Source organism: Armigeres subalbatus, chromosome 2 (genome assembly GCF_024139115.2).
Source record: "Armigeres subalbatus isolate Guangzhou_Male chromosome 2, GZ_Asu_2, whole genome shotgun sequence".
Classification (NCBI taxonomy): Eukaryota; Metazoa; Arthropoda; class Insecta; order Diptera; family Culicidae; genus Armigeres; species Armigeres subalbatus.
This window is the reverse complement of record NC_085140.1, coordinates 134,286,748-134,310,241: the sequence shown is the minus strand read 5'-3', so window position 1 is coordinate 134,310,241 and position 23,494 is coordinate 134,286,748. Positions and strand designations below refer to the sequence as shown.

Genomic DNA, 23,494 nt, shown 5'->3' with positions numbered 1-23,494 from the left:
CTGATTTTTGACTAGGAAGTAATAATAATAACATTATTGTAGCAGGGACAGTCTGTTTACAATGCTTCGATGCGCTTTCATGAAATAAAATACCGGGAAAATTTGCCGAAATTCCATTTAATGCTATGTTATATGGCTTTCTCAGTATGATTGAGTCAAAACGATTAGTTTTGTTTTGCCCGACGTTTCGCCCTGTCTATTTGGCCTTTTGCAAGGGTTAAACCACAGATAACAGATATTTAAGCTAGAACAAATTTTATTGGAAATCTTGTGTAAACTTTTGAAATGATATACGTTGACTCACTACTGCCATCTACTCAACTGATTGCGGAAGTACATACGGACGCAACTGATAAGTTACCGTCGAACGCAGCCAATACGTTTGATATTTATATTTAGGCTGCGTTTTACACAGTAATGATCATTGCGCCATCTCCAAACGATTGCCAAACGTGTTCGAAATGTTGGATGCATTTGAATCAACGGTTGCGGTTATTTACACACGTATGGTATACCAGCCTGAATATCTGTTATCTGTGGTTAAACTGTCTATCGTTTTTCGTTACTTGATTTGTCGTTTTTCATATAAGGAGGGCTTCTTGCAATCAGTTTGAACATTTTGTTTGAACGTGGGGACTTTGTTATTGCACACGACTTTTACTACAATTATAGTCTATAATGCATTTTTGGTAGTGTTGAGATTTATGCTTTTGGTAGTGAGAGTAGAAAACTTGTGGTGAATTTAAAATTCACCACCGGATTAATTGTATAATCACCTTTACCACAGATAACAGTTGATTAAGCTAGAACAAATTTTATTGAAAATCCTGTGTAAACTTTTGAATTTCTATACGTTGGCTCACTACTGCCATCTACTCAACTGATTGCGGAAGTACATACGGACGCAGCTGATTAGCAACCGTCAAATGCAGCCAATGCATTTGACAGCCCCATTCGGGCTGCGTTTTCCATAATAATAATCCCTGCGCCATCTCCAAACGATTGCCAAACCCGTTTCCAATTTAAAACGCATTTGAGTAAATGGTTGCGGATGTTTACACACCAGCTTGGGCTTGGGATTCCAGCAGCCTCAATATCTGTTATCTGTGCTTTTACCATTCTAACATTATCTGAAAGAACACATTAGTAAGGGGCCGTACACTAATTACGTAAGCATTTTTTGGGGCTTTTCAAACCCCACCCCCCTCCTCCCCCCATGTAAGATTTTTTCCATACAAATATTTTTTATTTATATGGAGCGTAAGAAAATGGAAGACCTCCTCTCCCTCCATAAGTGCTTACGTAATTAGTGTACGACCCCTAAGAGATGTGTCATGTTTTTGAAAATTTGTCTTTATTTTTACAGATATCTGCAAAATTTATCAGAAGTCTGTAATCTCAAAAATAGGTATTTACGTAAACTGAAGAAATATTTTAAGGTTCACTTGACATAAGACGAGTTTGTACCCAGGTTTGTACTATTCCATTTAATTCCCATACTTTATTGTAATTTTGACAGATACGCATTTCGATTCAGTGTCTCGTACTTGACTTAACTCGACTAGTCGAGTCAAGTACGAGAAACTGAAAACGGTCTTACTGTTGAGGTCGAAATACGTCTCTGTCATCAATCTAGTAGTGGAATTAAATGGAATAGTACAAACTCGTCTTATGACAAATGAATACATTCCACTAAAAGCCTTAAATAATTATCTTATTTTCAGTTTGTAAATTGAAGCTGAATAAAAAATCGAATATCTCGGTTTTATTAGTTTTCAACTCGAAACAAGTAGGTATGCGCTGTACTTCAGTACAGTATCATCCATCCTAGCTTTCTCCGCATCTATCGTGTTATTTTGCTATCAAAGAACTTTTCATTTACTTTATGGAGAATAATTCATCATCCTTGAACGCGCAAATAATAAATCCATTTTATTCAACAATGGCTCAAAACACTTCCCTTCCCCAGTGCTGAACCAATGGACCCAGATTTAACCACCTTCCTTTTGCTGGTGGTCGAGCGATATGAAAAAGGAATAACAATCGTCAAGGACGGGGGGACTCCTACCTGTTGAGTTGATATCACATTCTGTGGCCGAACCAGCGAGTGCTGTATCTGCCGTAGTTCCGACGAACAGATGGACACATGCGGTGACTCGATAATGCACTGATGTAGTTGCAAGAGCATCCCGGGCGGAGTAATCGGCATCGTTGTTCCCGTGATGAAGGACCCACGAGGGCCGCAGAGGCGCCAGGAAAAGAAAACGAGAAAAGTAATTTCATTAGCTTCCAACTTGTCTCTGTCCATTTTGCATCGGGGGGAAATATTGTGGATGCAACTATGTATTCGTCTGGGAATGGATGGGTTGAACGGATGGGAATCGATGAGGTTGATTGGGTTTTATTTAAATTGATTTATAGTTTATTCATGCTCATCAATTTTGCATTCAGTTAAATGAGGATGGGAAATAGGAAGGATTCCTTAGGGATTGGAAATGCTCAACAGGAAGTATTTTTCTCGAAGCCTTACTTACCCTATTAAAGCCAACTTCCAGCAGTGAAATCACGGCCGAATCGTCCTTTTCGAATAAACTGAGTAGAAAGAGAAGAAAGAAAATTATTATTCATTGCTTTATTTTTATTTGAATCTGTGATGCAAATTTCAGATGCACATAGTTTGAGTAGGTATAAATGTTTCGTAATGCGTTGGATCATCTTAAATAGGCACGAGCTTATTTTGGGGAAGTAAATCGGCTCAATGATAAGTACGAGCGCGATTTTCTAATTTTTAAATTTGAGTTGATACTTTCTCATTCACATGAACAAATGCAGTGCTCATAGAATTTAGTTTGATAAGAAACCACAATTTATACAGCCTACATTATCTGTGGTAGTGGTGAGAAACGCAGCCCAACCTTTTATTGACTTTTTATTTCGTCGTCAAATGGCTCAGGAGAAAACAGAGAGCCGACTATAAATATGACTCATGATTTCATGAATATAGTGCGTTTTCATGTTATGAAAATACACCATGATTATGACTCATGAATTCATGATTTGTTTTATGATCTGTTTTCCCGTAACGCATTGATGCGTTACGGTTTTTCTACCGATGGCCAATCATAATTTGGTTCATGAAATCATGAGTCATATTACCTGAAATCATGAGTCATTCGACCGGAATCATGAGTCCAATTCATGAAAATGAGAGCGTTTCTTATGAATGCGGGTTTCATCTCTCATCGAGTCGTGAGTCGATTCATGATTTAGTTCATGAAACCATGAGTCATCTTACCTAAAACCATGAGTCATTGAACCTGAAATCATGATTTAAGCTCATGAAAATGGGAGGTTAGTTTATAAATGTGGATTCAGCCGATCATCGAATCGTAAGTCAGGTCATTAGCATCATGAAACGTTTAACCTGAAATTATGAATTGAATTAACGAAAATGGAACAATTTACTTGAATAAGAGCTCGTCCCATATTTAAGATAATGAAATACGTTCAGAAATTGAAATCAGCAGTTATAAATCCACCAGGTGTGCATTGCTGTTACATGCTATAAATGGGATATTGTTATGTTTTGCATGCTTTGCATTTCAGTATAAAACTACACAGGGACATAGGGTACATTTTAATACCGAACTCGCGTTCTTTTGAATTTAAAACAAAACCTAATTCACAATATGAGGTTTTTTCAAATTTGTCAACACCTCTTCAGCTTAAATAAAACACCACCGCCGATCGATAGAAGCAAATGTAAATGATCACAATTCGACGCAAACTTAGCCAGAGTCTTGCAGCGAAGCCGCCAGGGCGCTGTAAATTTACAAGTAATAGATTATTATTAAAATACAGTTGTTGATTAAACCCCATTACTTACAGAATATATTTAAATTAGAAAACGCCGCCGCCGAAGATTATGGATGCCGCAAATTTATATCCACGGTTTGACAGACAAAGGTAACGCTTGTCCCATTGATTTCACATTTTCATGATTCACATTCATGGCACCGGTAGCTTTGACTCATGATTTCGGTGAATTGAATCATGAAATCATGAGTCAAATTCATGATTTCATGAAATAAGATAGATCATGAATTCATGATTTTAAAATCATGAAATCAGTAACCGATTTGTTTCCGTGCATTAGCGGTTCGTTATTAGAGGGGATGAGATTCAATCTGCTCTCGCTGGAAGCCCAGACGGAGTCGGAAGGCTTTCTCAAAAGGAAAATTCGGGGAAAATGGGTCAAACTTTTATTGAGATGGCAAAAGCCATGACTTCACAAATAATGACATATTTATTTAGTTCAATAAATCACTGCTAAGTGCAAAACATATATGTATAACATATTAAGGAACTTACTACTGTCATGAATATAGATCAAACAAAGGCAACTTAAACTGGATTGCTGGTAACAAATAGGAGTCTCAGGGAACTAAAAATTACAATGGGATTAATCCAATTGACAAAACAAAAGTTATGTTACAAAATAAAACGGTTCATAAGCAATTCGGTGCTAACAACTTGTGTCACTTTTAAAACACTCTAGCCTATCCACAGCTAAGTACCAATCGGCACACTATGATCGATGTCAGTGAGGTCCTTATCAAGATGAATACACAGCTAGGTGTTTCAATGTGCTCAGTTTATGGACGAGAAGAAGGCGGGGGTGAAAAATTCATTTTCGGTGCAAAACATAAACAAACCGGCTGGCTCTCCCATACTAAAATCCAAGATGGCTGAATCGTGAATTTGGCAGATTGGAACACCTAGTGGTGTATTCATCTTGGTCCTTATTGGTCACGGTAGGTCCATAGATAATTATATTATAATTATCAAGATGTTGGGGTCAGAACAAATTAGTACTCATTTCATGGTTCCAATGTACTAAGATTTCGGTACCCAGCTGGTACCCAGCAAAACTTAGCAATCCTTTGATTTAAATTTGAATTTGTTCTAATTTTTCATCGTTGTTATCGTTATCGTTGTATTTATTTGTTTATCTCAAATGAACGTACGGAATGTTGTCAGAGTGGAGCTAAGACATGTTCGCAGGATTGGAGTATTGGATTTATAATACCTCCATCGTCAACTAACAATTCTTTTTCGTTTTAGGATTTGGGCGTTCGGATGTAACTTCCGATACTTCATCTGTTAGAAGCAAACGCGACGACGAATACCTGTTTAAGTATGAACGTCCACAACTCTTACGATGCTATCCTTGTTTGGGAAGACTACTATTGCTGAACCGAGAGCGAAATGTTTTGGCGGCAGGATTTTATTTAAAAAAAAATCATAGCGCCGACTCGGAATTCGGTATATGTGTCTTCTTCCACTTCGCTGGTCTCTGGTGTGGCAGTTCGACGTACTTCTACGTACGTTGCTTTAAAGCGTAAGAGACGTGTTTGAGCATCAAACAGGCAAGTTCATCGATGCACCCCTTGGCGAAATATGCGGCTGGTGGTTGTGCGTAACCACCCATCTCCCAAGAGAAGGTTTTCTCAGTAACGGTGCCATTCCAAAATTGATTAGTCTACTACCAGCCAATGAAAGGTTCGGACAGGGTCCAAATTACCGAGGAATTGTATCCAAAATATATGTTTAGTGTTTAAGTAAAATAAATGTAGTTTCTGTTAAATGAAGTGTTGTTTAATAAGCCAATGTAGTGTGATGTGTAATGTGCTGTGGACCTTAAGCAAATAAATATGTAACTGTGTAAAAGACGTGTTGAATTTGGACCCGAGGAAACCAACCCAAAGCCCACGAATAGAATCCCAATCGGCCGCCCAAGATTGTGTTCACCTCAGCCCCAAGAATCCCCTTTGGAAAACCGCCAAATTATACAGTCCACTTCGGAGGTAGAGGACCAGCTCCCAAATATTGGTCCTTCGAGCCGGATCACAGGGAGGATTGGAAAAAGCCATCGCCATTGCACAATCCGAAGAAGGAATACTCGCGCCAGTAGCAGAAATTAATTAGCCGAAAACCACCATCACCACTCACCATTCTGCTACAAGAAAGACCAGCCCGCGCGAGTGACGAATCATCTGAATCAGCTTGCACAAAACTATTCCAATTGGAATTCTCTGCCCAGCTGATTATCCAACTGTAAACGATCACCGCACACACTGTTGTGATATCATGAAAACGAAAATCAAATCAGGCAACTGCCTTGGTTTATCCAGACGAACGGAATCTTCATTTGTCAACCGAGTTCCTGGAAATTAAAATCGATCCCTACCGACAGCAAACAGACCGGACTGTTCCCACAAATCAACACAGTACTGGACGAGTGGAACCGCGACGAACGACTGGAGAAAGTGTGATAAGCATACGAACAGTCGTCGGGGACAGCACTGCATCGCACACACGCGCACGATTGGGACGATCGAGACGATTGGTGTTGGCCACCTAACTGTTTCCACAGGTTAGTGCTTTATGTATATTACACCAATTTGTATATGTCTCGCCGGGGCAAGGATAATAACAGATTACTACATCAATGAATTTCTCTCGCTGCCGTGGACGTGGTGATTCAATGTTTTTTCGTGGAGCATAATCGAGGGGTCCATCAATACGACTAAATCGATCAATGTTTCCACTATTGCGGATAGACAGTTTGTGAACCGTGATATTCCGGCACACTGTTTTTTGGACTTTTGGACGCAGATACTGTCGTTTCGGGTGAGTTTGAGCAGTATATGCCTTGCCGAAGTTGGACACCACGGAATATTATATCATTGTATCTCCTTTATTGCGCTCTGTTTTGGACGAATTGAGGGTTATCGACGAGAGTTTTTCGAATCATTTAAACCAAAGGAGCCGTTTTGAGGAACGTACCTGTAGAGAAGGTGTAAAATCCTATTTATCCAGGTAAATATAGAATAACTCTACAGTGTATGTCTAGCCGAGGTTAGGATCGACGGATTATTACATTAGTGCTTTTTTCCATTTGAAAACCATTTTCCGAGTGCCTATTGTGAAGATGCCACCGACGACATCGACCAACAGGAAGACTCCAGCGATGAAGACACTGAAGACAACACTGCGGTCACTCCTTAACATGTTCCAGGACATATGTGGGTTCGCTGACAACTTGAGCGGTGTGAAAAGTGCAAGTCAGGTAACGGTTCGGCTGGAGAAGCTGGATGAGTTGTGGGAAAATGTAAATGATGTGATCCTGAACATCGAAACCCACGATGACTACGACGAGGAGGAGGACAACTGTTCCAAGCAGCGGTCAGAGTTCAGTAGCAAGTATTATGACTTGAAGTCTTTGCTATTGGACAAGGTCAAGGAGTTCCAGGAACCACCAGCCCTTAACCAATCAACCCGAAACCTGGAAGCGGCAGATCAAGCTACCATGGAGCGTGTGCGGTTGCCTCAAATCGTGTTGCAAACCTTCGATGGCAACATCGATGATTGGTTAAGCTTCCGTGACCTGTATTTGTCGCTCATACATAGGAAGGCAGACTTACCGGAAGTGGAAAAATTCCACTACCTCAAAGGGTGCTTGGCAGGCGAAGCCAAGTCACTAGTGGATCCGCTGCCAATTACGCGGGAGAACTATCAGGTCGCGTGGGACTCTGTAATGAAACGCTATAACGATAGCAAGCAGCTTAAGCGTCGTCAAGTTCAGGCGCTGTTCAAGTTACCGAAGCTGGCTAAGGAGTCGGCTACCGAGTTGCGGTCCCTACTGGAGGGCTTCGAGCGGTCTATGCAGACGCTAGATCAGCTAGTTCAACCAGTTGAATATAAAGATCTGCTGCTGTTGGACGTCCTATGCGCGCGACTGGATCCGATAACTAGAAGAAGCTGGGAAGAACTATCCTCAACTAAGGAGCAGGATACGATCAAGGATCTAACTGATTTCCTCCAACGTAGAGTGAAAGTCCTTGCTGCTCTACCAACCAAGTCCTCGAGTTACAAAGAAGAACCTCCTCAACAAAAAAGGGCACCGTTTCGGCACTTGAGCTACACCACTGTTCAGAGGGAACGTTGGGGCTGTGTAGCGTGCCAAGAAGATCACCCACTATATCAATGCCTGAGATTTCAACGGATGTGCATACCCGATCGCAGTAAGGTGTTACGGGATAACGGGCTCTGCCGGAACTGTTTTAGGCATGGCCATTGGTCGGTGGATTGTTCATCTTCATATACATGCCGGAACTGCAGAGGTAAGAACCACATTTTGGTCTGCTCCCTAACCCCATCCAACGGAAGTAGAAACGGATCACCGACGCTCCGAGCTCCTGCAGCAAGTAGAAGTACCCATTCCGAAAGGCCAACTACACAAGGAGGAACACCAGCGCAAGTGACATACAATGTTATCGGAATAAAAGTATCGTCGATACTCCTTGCAACAGCCGTCCTCCAAGTGGAAGGGAAGAATGGAGTCCGTCTTCCGGCCAGAGCACTTCTAGATTCCGGCTCCGAGTGCAATTTTCTGACTGAGAAGCTGGCTCAACAACTGAAGGCTCAAAGGCAGTTGAAGTAGCGGAATAGGACAAGCCAACAAGGTGACATCCACCATATGGCCGCGAGCTACATGATTCTCGAGAAGGTTGGAATTCATGTTGCTGCCGAAGGTGACAGAGAATCTACCAACTACCAACGTAGATGTGACGGTATGGGAGTTCCCCAAAGGTTTGAGGATAGCGGATCCAACGTTTTTCAGATCAGAGGTGGCTGGCCTCGTGCTGGGCATCAAGATTTTTTTTTTGATTTCTTCAATACCGGAAATGGAATACCACTTGGTGTAGGTCTACCAATTCTCACTGAGTCAGTGTGTGGATAGGTAGCGTCCGAACATGTGGACATGTCGCACAATTACTACCGCATCACAAGTAATGTGGCTGTTTGCCTGAAGGAGAAACTAATTCGTTGTCCGAAGAGTATATCGGGTCCTCTGACAGGTAATCGAAGAAAGAAGCAACCGTTAAGGAGTAATTTGTTCAATCGATCAAAATGGCAAATACATGGATTACAAGTATCGCCGAGCAACAGATCCAAACCTGGAACGTGTGGTGCCGAAGAAAACCAGAGAGCGTTAGCACTTATCCGAGCAAGCACGCTACCTGGCGGTGGCATAGAGATCAAGCCAAAGAAACAACCAAGATGATTTCCAACCAACCAACCCAGCCTGTCCAAATGCGCACGAGAGGTTTTTTTCTTCTTTCTTTTCAGAAATCTCAGTAATTTCAGGGCGGGCGGGAATGTTTGAGCATCAAATAGGCAAGTTCATCGATGCACCCTTGGCGAAACATGCGGCTGGTGGTTGTGCGTAACCACCCATCTCCCAAGAGAAGGTTTTTCTCAGTAACGGTGCCATTCCAAAATTGATTAGTCTACTACCAGCCAATGAACGGTTCGGACAGGGTCCAAATTACCGAGGAATTGCATCCAAAATATATGTTTAGTGTTTAAGTAAAATAAATGTAGTTTCTGTTAAATAAAGTGTTGTTTAATAAACCAATGTAGTGTGATGTGTAATGTGCTGTGGACCTTAAGCAAATAAATATGTAACTGTGTAAAAGACGTGTTGAATTTGGACCCGAGGAAACCAACCCAAAGCCCACGAATAGAATCCCAATCGGCCGCCCAAGATTGTGTTCACCTCAGCCCCAAGAATCCCCTTTGGAAAACCGCCAAATTATACAGTCCACTTCGGAGGTAGAGGACCAGCTCCCAAATATTGTGCGGAACACCTACAAAATATGGTTCGGGCCGCCGAAAGGTGTGTTCACCTAGTAGGAAATGTGCTGGAGTACGCAATCCTTAATCTCTTGAGAAGCGATCTATTCTGCCTTTCTACTTCTCCATTCATGGAAGGCCAATATAGTATCGTATTGATGAGCGTTATTCCACTATCCTCACAGAATTCACGAAATTCGTCACATTTTTCACTAAATTGTGGGCCGTTATCTGCCCTTAGTGTCACTGGTAGGCCATACCTACCGAAAATTGTTGCCAATTCCTGTATAGTCTCCGAAGCAGTTATTTCCGTCATTTCACACACTTCCATAAAACGGCTATAATAATCAATAACCACCAGCAAGTATTGACCTTCAGGTAGTGGGCCCAGGAAGTCAACTGCAACGTCTGTCCATGGCTGTGCCGGGAGTTCTCTTCTTATCATTGGTTCTGGCGGATTCGGAGCCGATACTAGCGTACATCCTCTACAATTTCTAACAAACTTTTCTATGTCGTAATCCATCTTCGGCCACCACACATTTGTCCTCAAATGACTTTTCATCATTCTTACTCCAGGATGACCTTCATGACCGATTTGTAAAACACGCTGACGTAAGCTACGGGGTATGACAATCCTATCTATTCTTAACAGAACCGTATCAATGATGGACAACTCATTCGTAATCACTTTGAAAACCAAAGGCATATTCTGATCTTTTCCACTTTCAAGCATTTCTATAACTTCTGATATTTCTTCATCTTTCTCACTTTCGTTTTTGATTTCAATCCACTTCAACGCTACTGATGAGCTTGCCAATTCTGCAATTGTTCTAATTATTAACTCCTCCGCAGGATCAAAGGCATATGATGGTTAGGGTGTCCCAAAAAAAATCGATGTTCGAAAAGTCATGGTGCTCAACCCTGAAATGAAAGATGTACCTGTCTGGATAGTTTTTGTAGAACAAACCGAATTTCTAAAAAATCGTTTAGAGGTCGCGCCAGATCAATTTTTGAAAAATGAGCTTTTTTTAGGTGAAAAATCAAATATTGGGTCCTTTCACATTTTTTTCTCAGGATCACCCATTCGTTTTATATTTTTTCATTTTTCTGTGGATCTTTGCCCGTATTCTCCATAAATTAGTTTTTGGTATTTTCCGTTTTTACAGTCTGCAGAACATTTTAAATATCGAAAATAACACATTTTTTTTTGACTAATTTTCGAAGTTACTTCATCCTTACACAAAAAAAATTTTTACTCGTGCAGAAAAACTTACATACTACAAAGAGCTATTTATAAGGAGTATTTTCATAAATAAAGATCCAAGACATGTTGTTCTGGGACTGAGATATTGCAGTTTTAGTAAATAGTCAAAAAGTGTTCAAATTCGGTACTTTTTCTCTTTTTCTTCATCAAAATTGAGTATGTATAATTCAATTTATTATTATTTATTATTCTCTCCAATTTATGTTCTTTCTGATAGGAACATATTTTGCGTTAGTTTGCATTTCCCATAGTTGATCCGTTGTCCTTGTTACTCATCTTATGACAAGTAAAGACATTCCACTAAAAAGTTCTAACAATTCTTATCAATCATGATTAGCCGTCGATGATAAAAGAAATCAAAGTATATAGGTACATATTGGTTTTCAAACAAAAGCACTCATGCTGTTATGTTTGATACTGCCTTCCTTTTTTTTCATTTTATCTTTTCAGGTAGATAAGCATCTATTTTTCAATATTTGGACACATCCTAACTTCTGAGCTTGTTTTTAATAAACTCTCCCTTATTCGATATTGAACGTATCATCGAGTAGTACGAACTGACGTCGTAGTACCAAATTAAACATAAAAATAATGTTCGTTGGTCAGATGGCCCTTCAAAATATAATTTGGTAAATCGTACATAACTTTTGATAGAAAAAACATACACCTGAGATTTTCGGAGACAATGCACAATATAAGCTAAGCTTTCCATCGATGTATTATTATTAAAAATCGGTGGTTGCAAACCTGGCGGAAAAATGGTTTTTAAAAAGAAATCCAAGATGGCGGCCAAACTCAATATGGCTGCTTATATTTTTATTATTGAAAATTGAGGATACACTCTTCCTCTTTCCAACGATATGCTGATCTCTATGATTGGTTGAGAAATGTTGGAGTTATGACAGTTTTGGTGAGTCAAGAAATTACAAAAATCGAGGGGTCCATTAAAATGATTTCGTGTATAACTAACGATGGGTTCATTTTTCTGAATAATTTAACTCGGATCCTTAACATACTCGCCGAAAGCTTTCCAAAGAATATAAATTTAGGTTTTTTTTTTAAACTTCGTGCAAATAGTGGCCCGGTTTCAGCGAGAATTACTCTATATGTATTTAACACTAGCAGACCCGACGAACTTCAGATAAACGAAAATTGGCCTTCTTGATGATTTCTTGATTTTTGTTGATTTTTCTCCCGTTTCTTCATTTTCACTGCTCATTCACTTTTCGCGAAAATTTGTGGCTTACCATTGGCTTAAGCCATTTCAATAAATTGTGTTTTGAAGGGAAAAATTAAAAAATGCTTCCAAGCACAGGAAATATGGAGATGTTGTAAGTAAAAATATGGTATAATTTTATCGTCTTGAGTTTTCGCTTGTTTTTCATCGCTTTTGTTTTTTTTTGTCTCGTTCCAGAGAGCGAGTAATGGCGCTTAAACCTAGGCCTATATGTACACTGATGTACATAAGTATTCGTCATGTTTTCATAATAATCTTTCTGAATTTATGCGAATACTTTTGCCCATTATTGTATAAGCCAGGGCACTAGACTAAAAACTGTGTCCCATCCCAAGACGTCGAGGACCCATGGAGTGTACATTAATCTTCTTAGCAAGTCACTCCCAACGATTCGTCAATCATTTTCCCCCCTGCATGTGAAACGGTTGGTACGGCTGTCCCCGTTTCTTCCTTTCGTAGATTCAAAACTCTTCGTTGATCATGTTATTTATTACTAAATAATCTGATTGCCGGGGAGTTCTGGATTTTCTCCCAAATTCAAGCCTGCACGGTGGGCCTGGCCGTTTTAATACTTGTGTCATATTTATGATATGCTGCAAATATTAATGCAGACAAGAAAATGCTCGGGAACACAACCGACATTTCCAGGATGCTTTTCAATACTGGCTGTGCATGTGCTAAGACAAGACAAGACAAGACAAGGCATGTTATAATTTCATCAAAATTGCACCAATATTTTAATTTAAATTAAAAACAATTCAAAAGCAGATAAATGGGAATATTTTCTAGGTAACATAGCTTTTCTTTCCAATGGAGTTGGTTACCTGAATCACAGGATTTGGTCGGAGTAAGTAAATGGAGCCAGTAATAAAATGATATCACATCCATCAGTTAATATGTAGCCATATACAAGTAATCAGGTTTACCATGATCTCTTTATTAGTTTTGATTCAATCATAGGATGCTTTTCACGGCATTCAAAAAACAAGGCAGGCTCAGCACGTATGTAAACATTCAGTTTGAACGCAAACATGTGTCGTCACTACTATCTTCGCACAAGCTGAACTGAGACGATGCTTTACGGTCTCAGCATGCTTACTTTTGTACTCTAACATGTGGCGTTAAAATATGCGTCACTCTTGACGTGTCACTTCTCTTACGAGCCTACCTTGTTGTCTGTATACCGTGATGCTTTTTATATATCATATGACAGTCAAACAATTTTTTCGTCGTATCAGTTCGACAGCTTTTCCATGAGTTCACTTGAGATATTTAAAAAAACGGAATAAGCGTAAAGTAAAAACGGAAAAATGACAGTTCAAGGGTGACGCATATTTTGTCGCCACACTTTAGAGTACAAAAGTAAGTCTGCTGAGACCGTAAAGCATCGTCTCAGTTCAGCTTGTGCGAAGATAATAGTGACGACACATGTTTGCGTTCAAACTGAATGTTTACATACGTGCTGAGCCTGCCTTGTTTTTTGAATGCCGTGAAAAGCATCCTATGATTGAATCAAAACTAATAAAGAGATCATGGTAAACCTGATTACTTGTATATGGCTACATATTAACTGATGGATGTGATATCATTTTATTACTGGTTCCATTTACTTACTCCGACCAAATCCTGTGATTCAGGTAACCAACTCCATTGGAAAGAAAAGCTATGTTACCTAGAAAATATTCCCATTTATTTGCTTTTTATTTGTTTTTAATTTAAATTAAAATATTGGTGCAATTGTGATGAAATTATAAAGAAAAATTTGATGAAATTATAGAGAAAAAGTACCGAATTTGAACACTTTTTGACTATTTACTAAAATTGCAATATCTCAGCCCCAGAACAACATTTCTTGGATCTTTATTTATGAAAATACTCCTTATAAATAGCTCTTTGTAGTATGTAAGTTTTTCTGCACGAGTAAAAATTATTTTTTGTGTAGGGATGAAGTAACTTCGAAAATTAGTCAAAAAAATGTGTTATTTTCGATATTTAAAATGTTCTGCAGACTGTAAAAACGGAAAATACCAAAAACTAATTTATGGAGAATACGGGCAAAGATCCACAGAAAAATGAAAAAATATAAAACGAATGGGTGATCCTGAGAAAAAATTGTGAAAGGATCCAATATTAGATTTTTCACCTAAAAAGCTCATTTTTCAAAAATCGATCTGGCGCGACCTCTAAACGATTTTTTAGAAATTCGGTTTGTTCTACAAAAATTATCCAGACAGGTATATCTTTCATTTCAGGGTTGAGCACCATGACTTTTCAAACATCGATTTTTTTGGGACACCCTAATGATGGTACAGTTGATAGACGGGAAAGGCAATCTGCAATGTTTTGAGGTCCTGGAATATGTATTACTTGATAGTCGAAAGATTGTAAACTTAATACCCATCGCTCAATTCGAGCGCATGGTCTTGATCGTGGAGTAAATAAATATTGTAAAGCTTTACAATCCGTTAATAAGTTGAAATGCCTGCCATATAAATACATACTGAATCACTCGACACTCCAGACTACACCAATGCCTCTCTTTCTGTTTGGCAGTACCGACGTTCAGTTTCGGTCAGAGATTCTGAGGCAAAGCATAATACATCAGGACATCAACGGGAACCTTCTTACAAACGAGCGTGAGGTGATCCAAAGGTGGCGGCAGCACTACGAAGAGCACCTGAATGGCGATATGGCAGGCAACGGTGGTGGTATGGTAATGAACCTAGGAGCACGCGCGCAGGACATGCGACTTCCGGCTGAGAATCTCCAGGAAATCCAGGACGAGATCGACCGGCTGAAAAACAACAAAGCCCCTGGAGTTGACCAACTACCAGGAGAGCTGTTTAAACACGGTGGTGAGGCATTGGCTAGAGCGCTGCACTGGGTGATTACCAAGGTTTGGGAGAATGAGGTTCTGCCGCAGGAGTGGATGGAAGGTATCGTGTCTCCCATCTACGCAATCACATTGGTGAACGCCGCCTAAAAGGTACTCTCCCAAATTTTATGCCGCCGACTAACACCAATTGCAAAAGAGTTCGTGGGACAGTACCAGGCGGGATTTATGGGTGAAGGCTCTACCACATACCAGGTGTTCGCCATACGTCAGGTATTGCAGAAATGCCGTGAATACAACGTGCCCACACATCATCTATTTATCGACTTCAAAGCCGCATATGATACAATCGATCGGGATCAATGCACTAATGCACGAAAACGGATTTCCGGATAAACTGATACGGTTGATCAAGGCGGCGATGGATCGGGTGATGTGCATAGTTCGAGTTTCAGGGGCATTCTCGAGTCCCTTCGAAACGCGCAGAAGGTTACGGCAAGGTGATGGTCTTTCGTGTCTGCTATTCAACATCGCTTTGGAGGGAGTAATACGAAGGGCAGGGATTGAAACGAGTGGTACGATTTTCACGAAGTCCGTTCAGTTATTTGGTTTCGCCGACGACATTGATATCATGGCACGTAACTTTGAGAGGATGGAGGAAGCATCAGACTGAAAAGCGAAGCTAAACGGATTGGACTAGTCATCAACACGTCGAAGACGAAGTACATGATAGGAAGAGGCTCAAGAGAGATCAATGTAAGCCACCCACCACAAGTTTCTATCGGTAGTAACGAAATCGAGGTGGTTGAAGAATTCGTGTACCAAACTGACTATCTACAAACTCTCATAAGAGCGGTAGTTCTCTACGGACACGAGACCTGGACGATGCTCGTGGAGGACCAACGCGCATTGGGAGTTTTCGAAAGGAAAGTGTTGCGTACCATCTATGGTGGGGTGCAGATGGCGGACGGTACATGGAGGAGGCGAATAAACCACGAATTTCATAAGCATCAGGGAGAACCATCCATCGTTCACACCGCGAAAATCGGAAGATTGCAGTGGGTCGGGCACGTAGCCAGAATGTCGGACTGGAAATGATTAAGTTTGTGGGGAAGATAGACAAACGATTTACAAAATCAACCAAAGTGCAAAAAATGTTACAAATCTAGACCAACATTTGAAAAGGGCGTAACAGCCAAAATTTATTCCTTCTGATTCTTTGTCCACATAAACAGCATTATATGTAGACGAAGAATCAGAAGGAATAAATTTTGGCTGATACGCCCTTTTCAAATGTTGATCTAGAAATATGCTATCATGGGCAGTATATAGAGCCACTGCAAAAATGAAGATGATTTACACTCGACCAAATACATTTTCGAACAAACGTCATTCCACTAAATGTCAATCGATAAAATATCCCAATAAAATGCCGTTATTTAGTGTAAAATAACAGCCAGTATTATTGTTCTTATTTCTCATTATATTACTTACTTTTTCTTAACTACTGCTACCATTGTTGTATGTTGACTACCTTTCGAGTTACGGATTGACCTGAAATCATAAAAGTTCAAGATTATCGTTCTTGAAACAGTTTATTATCGAAAAATGGTGAATATAAGCACAGCAATTAGTGCGTGTTGCCGAGCTGCAGGCGCAATTCATCAACCTGATTTCCAAACAGTGCAGCCAGATCGCTCGATTGTGTTAATAATGATGATAACCATACTCACCTCCCCAGAACGTCGGCCTCGATGATGCGCGGATACCGAGCGTCCACCACGATGATGTGATGCCCTCCGGTCGCCACATTCTGGAACGCTTCGATGGCTGTCTCGGCCGACTTGACAAAGGTGGGCTCAAAGTTCAGTCGGTGACTGGCGGTGACCAGCGCTTCGAACACCGGATCATTTTTGCAGAATGCTATTAAAATCTGAGCACGTGCATGTCGGCGATGACACGTTTTAAAAGAAAAGATGAGAGAAAATAATGGAAAATTAAGCCAGATATGAAACCGATAAAATCAAACAACTATGTATAGGCTTCTTACTGTGTCGTTCAATAATGGTGCGAAGCCGTGCGTAGATGATGCTGAAACATAAGCGCCCCATAATAAAGTATGTATTTATTGGATAATACAACTATAATTGAACACGGAGTGTACGATAATCATAGGTAGGTAATTTAAATTAGCAAGCAAATAAAAAATCAAACATGTTTTTAAAATAAATAAAAAAAACTCTCTTTTAAAACAAAAAAAAACAACACTGGATGACTGGAAAATTTACACATATTTTTTGTTAGATAATCTATGCTTAAGAATAAAATAAACATGAACATTTAAAAACATGAGCTTTACGAAGTCAGTAATGTTCAAGCGGGAAATTCATCCGGACATTGTTTTTGGTCTCTGTCGAATGGATCATTGCAAGTTCGAATCATCAACGGAAAATTCCAATTTGGTTATGGGCCCTCAATGTTTTAGTTGCTGATGAAAAAAGTTGATGATGATTATAAAGATAATCGAGTCCTACGTTATACATAGAATTACGACGCATCATCATCGCTCTCGGCAGGCTTCGAACGACGTTTCGTTGGAAAAAAGTGGGTGGGAATTTTCTCTCGTCGCCTACACATAGAAGACCAGGCCGCCGCAGCGACTTGTTGCTTACCTTTATCGGTGGGTTGGGCGGCAACAGGTTGGGAAATTTTAAATCCGATATTAATCTCTTCGGTGTTGCAGCGAGCGAGTGCCATGGATATGTGAAAGAAAGAAAAATAGAGATAAAATGCGAAAGACGTTAGACTATGGCTTTTCGGTATTGATCTTGTTTGTCGTGTGCTTAGTAACTTGAAGTGACAATATTGGACGGCTTTTGTGCTTGGGGAAAACTATGCGATCAAATATAAACAGAAAAATTTTCTTGTCCACAGAAAATTGTTGCTATGCTTGATAAGTTGCAAACATAGTTTATTAGTTTAGTATTTTGATTTGTATTAGCCTATTAATCAACTTACGCTGAATTATTTCCAAAGAATGCAGTATTTGGTAATAATAAACGTAGGTATATACAAAGTATTTAATCATCAAAAGAAAAGCCAATAATATTTGATGTACCTTTATAGTTTCTTTTTCTTCTGATAAATTTGACATTGAGGATGTTTCACTATCATCATCTGTAACATATTAAAACTAATTTAAACATAATAATTATTAAACTAGAAAGTTGATTAAGATAAAAAGCCATTGCTTAGACTACAACAGAGAAACAGACGTCTCACTCAGCTGAATGTAACATCGTTAACCTTTTTAACGGCGGATTAGCTTTTTGTAGCGGCTCTATCGGCCACCTATGGCGCTTTCATCGATTTAACTTGTGTTTGACGTTTGTACATTGCCATCTGGTTGCCGCTTGTCCACATACAGTGTATTTGACATTGGGTTATTATGTTTCCTGGACCATGATTTTGATTATTTTTGTTCTAAGTGAGACGTCTGCTTCTCTGTGCTACAACTGTCTGCTGTGATACTGTTTCACACATTAATAATACAAATTAAAGATCGAATCATTATTTGAATTCATTATTGTTGATGATATATCACTATTCCAGAACCAGACATTAGAGTAACATTGTTTAACTTAGCACATTAAATTATATAAATTAACCTTCTTCGACGGTGGTTTCGCTTTCGACATCTTCAATCTTAACTTCCACCATTTCCGGTTTCGGATATTGCTTGCCATCGGTTTTGCTACCTTTCCTGTGTGTGGTCACGCCCGTGTCTGGTTGTACCCCCACCGAATCACCGGCTGTTTCGTACTCGTACAACTGCACATCAAAATCGTTAATCACTTGGCGCCGCATATTCGGCCGTACCGCATCGAGCGGCAGCATCCGGAACGCATCAAATCTTCTGCGTTCGCGGGCGTTCAACACGCGGAGCAATATCTTAGAGGCACGCAATTCGGGATCCATTTTTGATGGTTTGCTTTTCACACTTTTTGTTGTTTACATTCATTTAAGAATTGGGTGTCACATATTCGAAAGATATTTAAATTTGACAGTTGAGACAGTATGAGCTAGACGACTAGATCTCACAAGATTAATTTGCTATTTGCTCGGCACCGGGTGATAGATGGAAGAGGGACGCATCGTACCCCTACAAGCATTATAGCAAGCGCAAGGTAATATCAAGTCCCTGTCTCTTCCCGACGGAGATTGATCGACTCTTCCCTATTCAAGAATATTATTCAGACAAGAAATTATTTGGATTTCAACTTGAAATTCTTTGAAATTTCCCATTTTTAGAAATTTCCATAGAAATTCATTACAGTTTCCACAAGAAGTTATTCGAAATTTGCACGGATATTTTTTTTTTAATTTTCATGGAACGTATTCTACAATTCTTCAGAATTTCCACGGAAAATTCTACCAAATTTTCACGAAATCTTACTCGTGATTTAAACGGGAATATTTTTGGAATTTGGAAGGATTTTTTTGGATTTCATCATTTTCTAAATTTTAATGGGAACTGGAATTTCGAAGGAAATTATTGGTAATTTTGCAGAAAATTTTCTGAAGTTTCAACGGAATGTATTGGTGAAACACTGCGAAAAATTTCTGTGGATTACTACAAATTTGAATCGGCGTTGTAAATTATAGATTTACGGCGTAACAAATTTAAAACAGCAGCCGCCTATGCAAAAATGTCGGCGGCGGTGCACACCTCTAGCCGCTGGGGCATCTATCCCACAAACTACCAGCTAGCAGGACGAAAAGTTCTCCGTTGGTGGTCGAACGAAACGCGTCGATGATTACAGCTTCCCCTGGTTTTATCAAGAAAAACATAACAAATGCTGCTCCATAATCCATGAAGCCAAGAGGAAGCAATGGGAAAATTTCCTCCTCGACTTCATAAATCCGCCACCGAAATCTGGTGTAGATTCAAAGCACACAGTGGCAAATGAATTCCCCCATACATCGTGATGTGGACGATCACACCAAAGATTAGTTGAGAAGCTTATAACATCGCACCATTTACGTTCCTTCGGAATTCACCAAAGCACTCGGGGAATATTTCTCATCCTTAGTGTCGGTAAATAGTTCTTCAGCCGGGTTCCAGAGGTCTATTCTAGCCAGATCGTCAACGCTTGAAGACTTCCGAGTCCCACCTGACTCCCTGATCAACCAACCCTTCAGTTCCGCCGAACTGCTCTTCGCCCTCTCCTGGGCCGGAGGGAAATCATTAGGCACATATGGGATCGGATACCTTATGATCAAGCACCCTGCCCCCCTTCACCAAAACCGTGTTCCTCGATTTGGTCACTCAAGCCCGGTATGACCAAACTTTTCCAAATGAGTGGCAGCTCAGTCTCGTCATTCCAATTCTCAAAATTAACTTTGCTCCTCGAGTCTCGAGATGCCTACAAATACCGACCGATTTCGCTGGCCGCATGCTTTTCTAATGTCGTCGAAAGGCTAGTCAACCGCAGTACGAGAGTACGAGACAAGCTTGAAGCTGATGAGAGATTAGGTTTCCGTTGACACGCCTTCCGCCCCGGTACGGAACGGGTTTGCAATTCGCCAGTTCAACAGATGTCCTCCAGGACGCCCTTGAAAATAGGTTCCTTTGATATCTGGAAGGCGTTAATTCGCGTCAGCTTTCCAAACTGGTGTTTTCAGATAACATTTTGGCATATGTCCGAGATTTCCTCATAGGACGTTCTTTCCCAGTACTTGCCAGAAACCAGACATCGAGGATCAATCAGGAGGAAATATGTAAGTGTGCCGCAAGAGTTGGTCCTGGACGTCACTTTATTTCTGGTCGGTGTTTTCCATTTCCTGCCGTCCAATATTTATATTCTCATTTATGTAGACGATATTTCATTGATTGTCGTCGGAGATACACCCGGACGTACCTGGATTAAGGCACCATCCGAAGTACGCTTAGTCCTCCATCAAGTGCGATCGTGGGTACGTTTGTCAGGGAAGACATCAACTGTCCAACCCGAGCATTAAGTTGAGCGAACACCCAATCCCCAACCATACAATCGTTGAAGTGTTTGGTATTTCCATTGACGGGGGTCATACTTAGCTTCAGTCTTCAAAGTGCAGCCCGCGCATATGCTTCGGGCCGCGCCGCTCATGTTTTCGTAAAGACTGCTTAGCTTCTCAACTTCTGCAAGGTAAATGTCAGCTGCAAAACCGATTCCCACAGTATCAACAACAGAGCGCTCCGTTTGCAGATAGGTCAGGTTATCATTGATAGCCGTCTCCTATACTGCTAGGAACTTACCTGCCTTCCACATCTACCTTCGGGCATCACAGCATCTATCTCCTTATCCAAGGGGACCGGATTCTACGCACGAGGGTCGGCGGCAGTCTCCCCTTAGCGACTTGGTTCCACTGGCATGAAGGGAGGACAGTTAACCCACATATTTTTCGTCAAATTCTGCCGTTACCGTCGCCGTTCCGTTCAATTGCGTTAGGGGCTTTAGAAGGCCGGTGGCAGACATTCTGTATGGCGAGTACAAAAACCACGAACATTGCGACAATAACAATGAACCTAAATGTTACTGTTGCAACGTATCTGTTTTGAATCAAAATGTGCAAAATATTGAACCTTTCATCACCTAAGAAGTCAGTTGTTAGTTAGATTGCAACGTCAGAGCAACGGAAATAAATTATTGTGTGTTTCTTAGACTGGAGACACTGAGGCTTGTTGTCTTGTCAGAGTTTTCAATGCAATTAGGAACAAATAGCTCTTTGAAAAATGTTGCCCGTTTTGCTTGGGCGTCGAGGAAACCACTTTTAGTCCTCACCGACTCAGCCAGTACCATCTCCGCGCTGTAGAGTGAGCAGCCTAAGTACCCGTGCATCCAGAGCATTCTTGCTAACAAGCGCCGAAACACGACGTTTGCCAGGATCCCGGGGTATTGTGGAGTTCCTGGCAACATCACTGCTAGTCGCTTCGCTAGTGCCGGTCATGAAGAACAACGCTCCGTAATGGCTGTCCACCTAATTATTACCAGACTAAGGCCGGAGTGGCCTGTGCAATATATAAAAGCCCTCTCCAGTACTGAATGGTACATGAGTGCACGTCGCCAACCACGCAGTCTGCGGATGGTCGGCAAATCGTCCTCCACCTGATCGATCCACCTTGCCCGCTGTGCACCTCGCCTTCATGTTTCCGTCGGATCGTTGTCGAGAAACATTTTCACCGGATTACTGTCCGACATTGTGGCTACGTGCCCGGCCCACCGCAGTCTTCCGATTTCCGCGGTGTGAACGATGGATGGTTCTCCCAACAGCTGATGCAACTCGTGGTTCATTCGCTTCTTCCACGTACCGTCCGCCATCTGCACTCCACCATAGATGGTACGCAGCACTTTTTTTTCGGAATGGCTGTCCACCTGGCGGACACAATCAGGAAAACCATTTGGATAGATTGGAACCACAGTTTGAGAACGTATACTACCCTGAAACTAATTCAATACCAACCAACACCATCAGTACGATGGCTTCCGCTACCTGTTAATGGTGTTGGTTTGCATGTGAGTGCAATTAGAATCGCCAAATCAGCGTTTGATTTTTTGTTTATAAGTTGTTTGAAAATTTGGTATGGAATTAAGGAGGCTACAGAGGCATGGGACTATCAGATCAATCTAAAGGGCCAGCACGTTATTTCTCGGCTTCGGACCGACCATACTCGGCTCTCATACAATTTTGGTGGGAGCCCTTTCCAAACAACGTGCAAAATTTGCAGGGTCCTCAATATTGCCGAACATTTCCTATGCATCTGCCCCAAATATCAAGTCCCCGAAGAAGCATTCGGGATTTCGACCAGCATCTAGGCACTCGCGAATTACTCGGGCAATCATCCACTCATGTTTTTCATCGTTGCCTTTATCACTGACCTCCTGCATAACTGGGATTGTAATCCCATAATCTGAGGCGAACGGGCATTTCCTAATTCCTCCAGGGTTGTAAGTCCCCCTTCTCCAGTGACCAGAGTGACTCTACCCGGATCATAAGACCCATTTCTTGGTATGTTAAGGGCGAGCACCCAAGTCAGACTCGCATGGTATGTCAGAAGTGAGAACCTAAGTAAGCCCTACAGGGTGTGTCAGAGCGTGTGTCAGGAGGAGTGGCAGGGTGTGCTAGAGTGAGCAGCCAAATAAGTCTCAGATTTGTGTGCTAGAGCGTGAATCAGGTGGTAGAGTGAGCATCCAAGTTAGTCCCACATGGTGCGTAAAGGGTGAGCACCCAAGTTAGACTCACATGGTATGTCAGTGGTAAGACAGTAAGACTCATATGGTGCGTCAGAAAGAGTGTCAGGGTGTGTTAGAGAGAGCACCCAAGTAAGACTCATACGGGATGAGTGCCTGTGTGAGCGTGAATGAGCGAGTACATTAAGTACTGCCTATTTATCCCCCAGAAGTAATTCTGGAAGGCA

At 41.0% G+C, this 23,494-nt stretch overlaps 1 protein-coding gene across 14 annotated transcripts in view; it reads right to left on the bottom strand.

Moving 5' to 3' along the window:
- LOC134210873 (high affinity cAMP-specific and IBMX-insensitive 3',5'-cyclic phosphodiesterase 8) overlaps positions 1-23,494 on the bottom strand; it is a 630,844-nt gene that overhangs the window by 48,646 nt on the left and 558,704 nt on the right. For 13 of the 14 annotated variants that reach the window (XM_062687262.1, XM_062687263.1, XM_062687274.1 and 10 more), the window contains 5 exons: positions 17,709-17,765; positions 16,770-16,969; positions 16,531-16,590; positions 2,535-2,592; positions 2,069-2,167 (listed from right to left, as the gene is read on the bottom strand). In XM_062687262.1, the coding sequence (XP_062543246.1) occupies positions 2,069-2,167; positions 2,535-2,592; positions 16,531-16,590; positions 16,770-16,969; positions 17,709-17,765 (474 nt within the window). Of the gene's footprint in view, positions 1-2,068; positions 2,168-2,534; positions 2,593-16,530; positions 16,591-16,769; positions 16,970-17,708; positions 17,766-18,154; positions 18,214-18,704; positions 19,099-23,494 lie in introns of those variants that run through there. The other variant, XM_062687266.1, reaches the window with a different exon arrangement.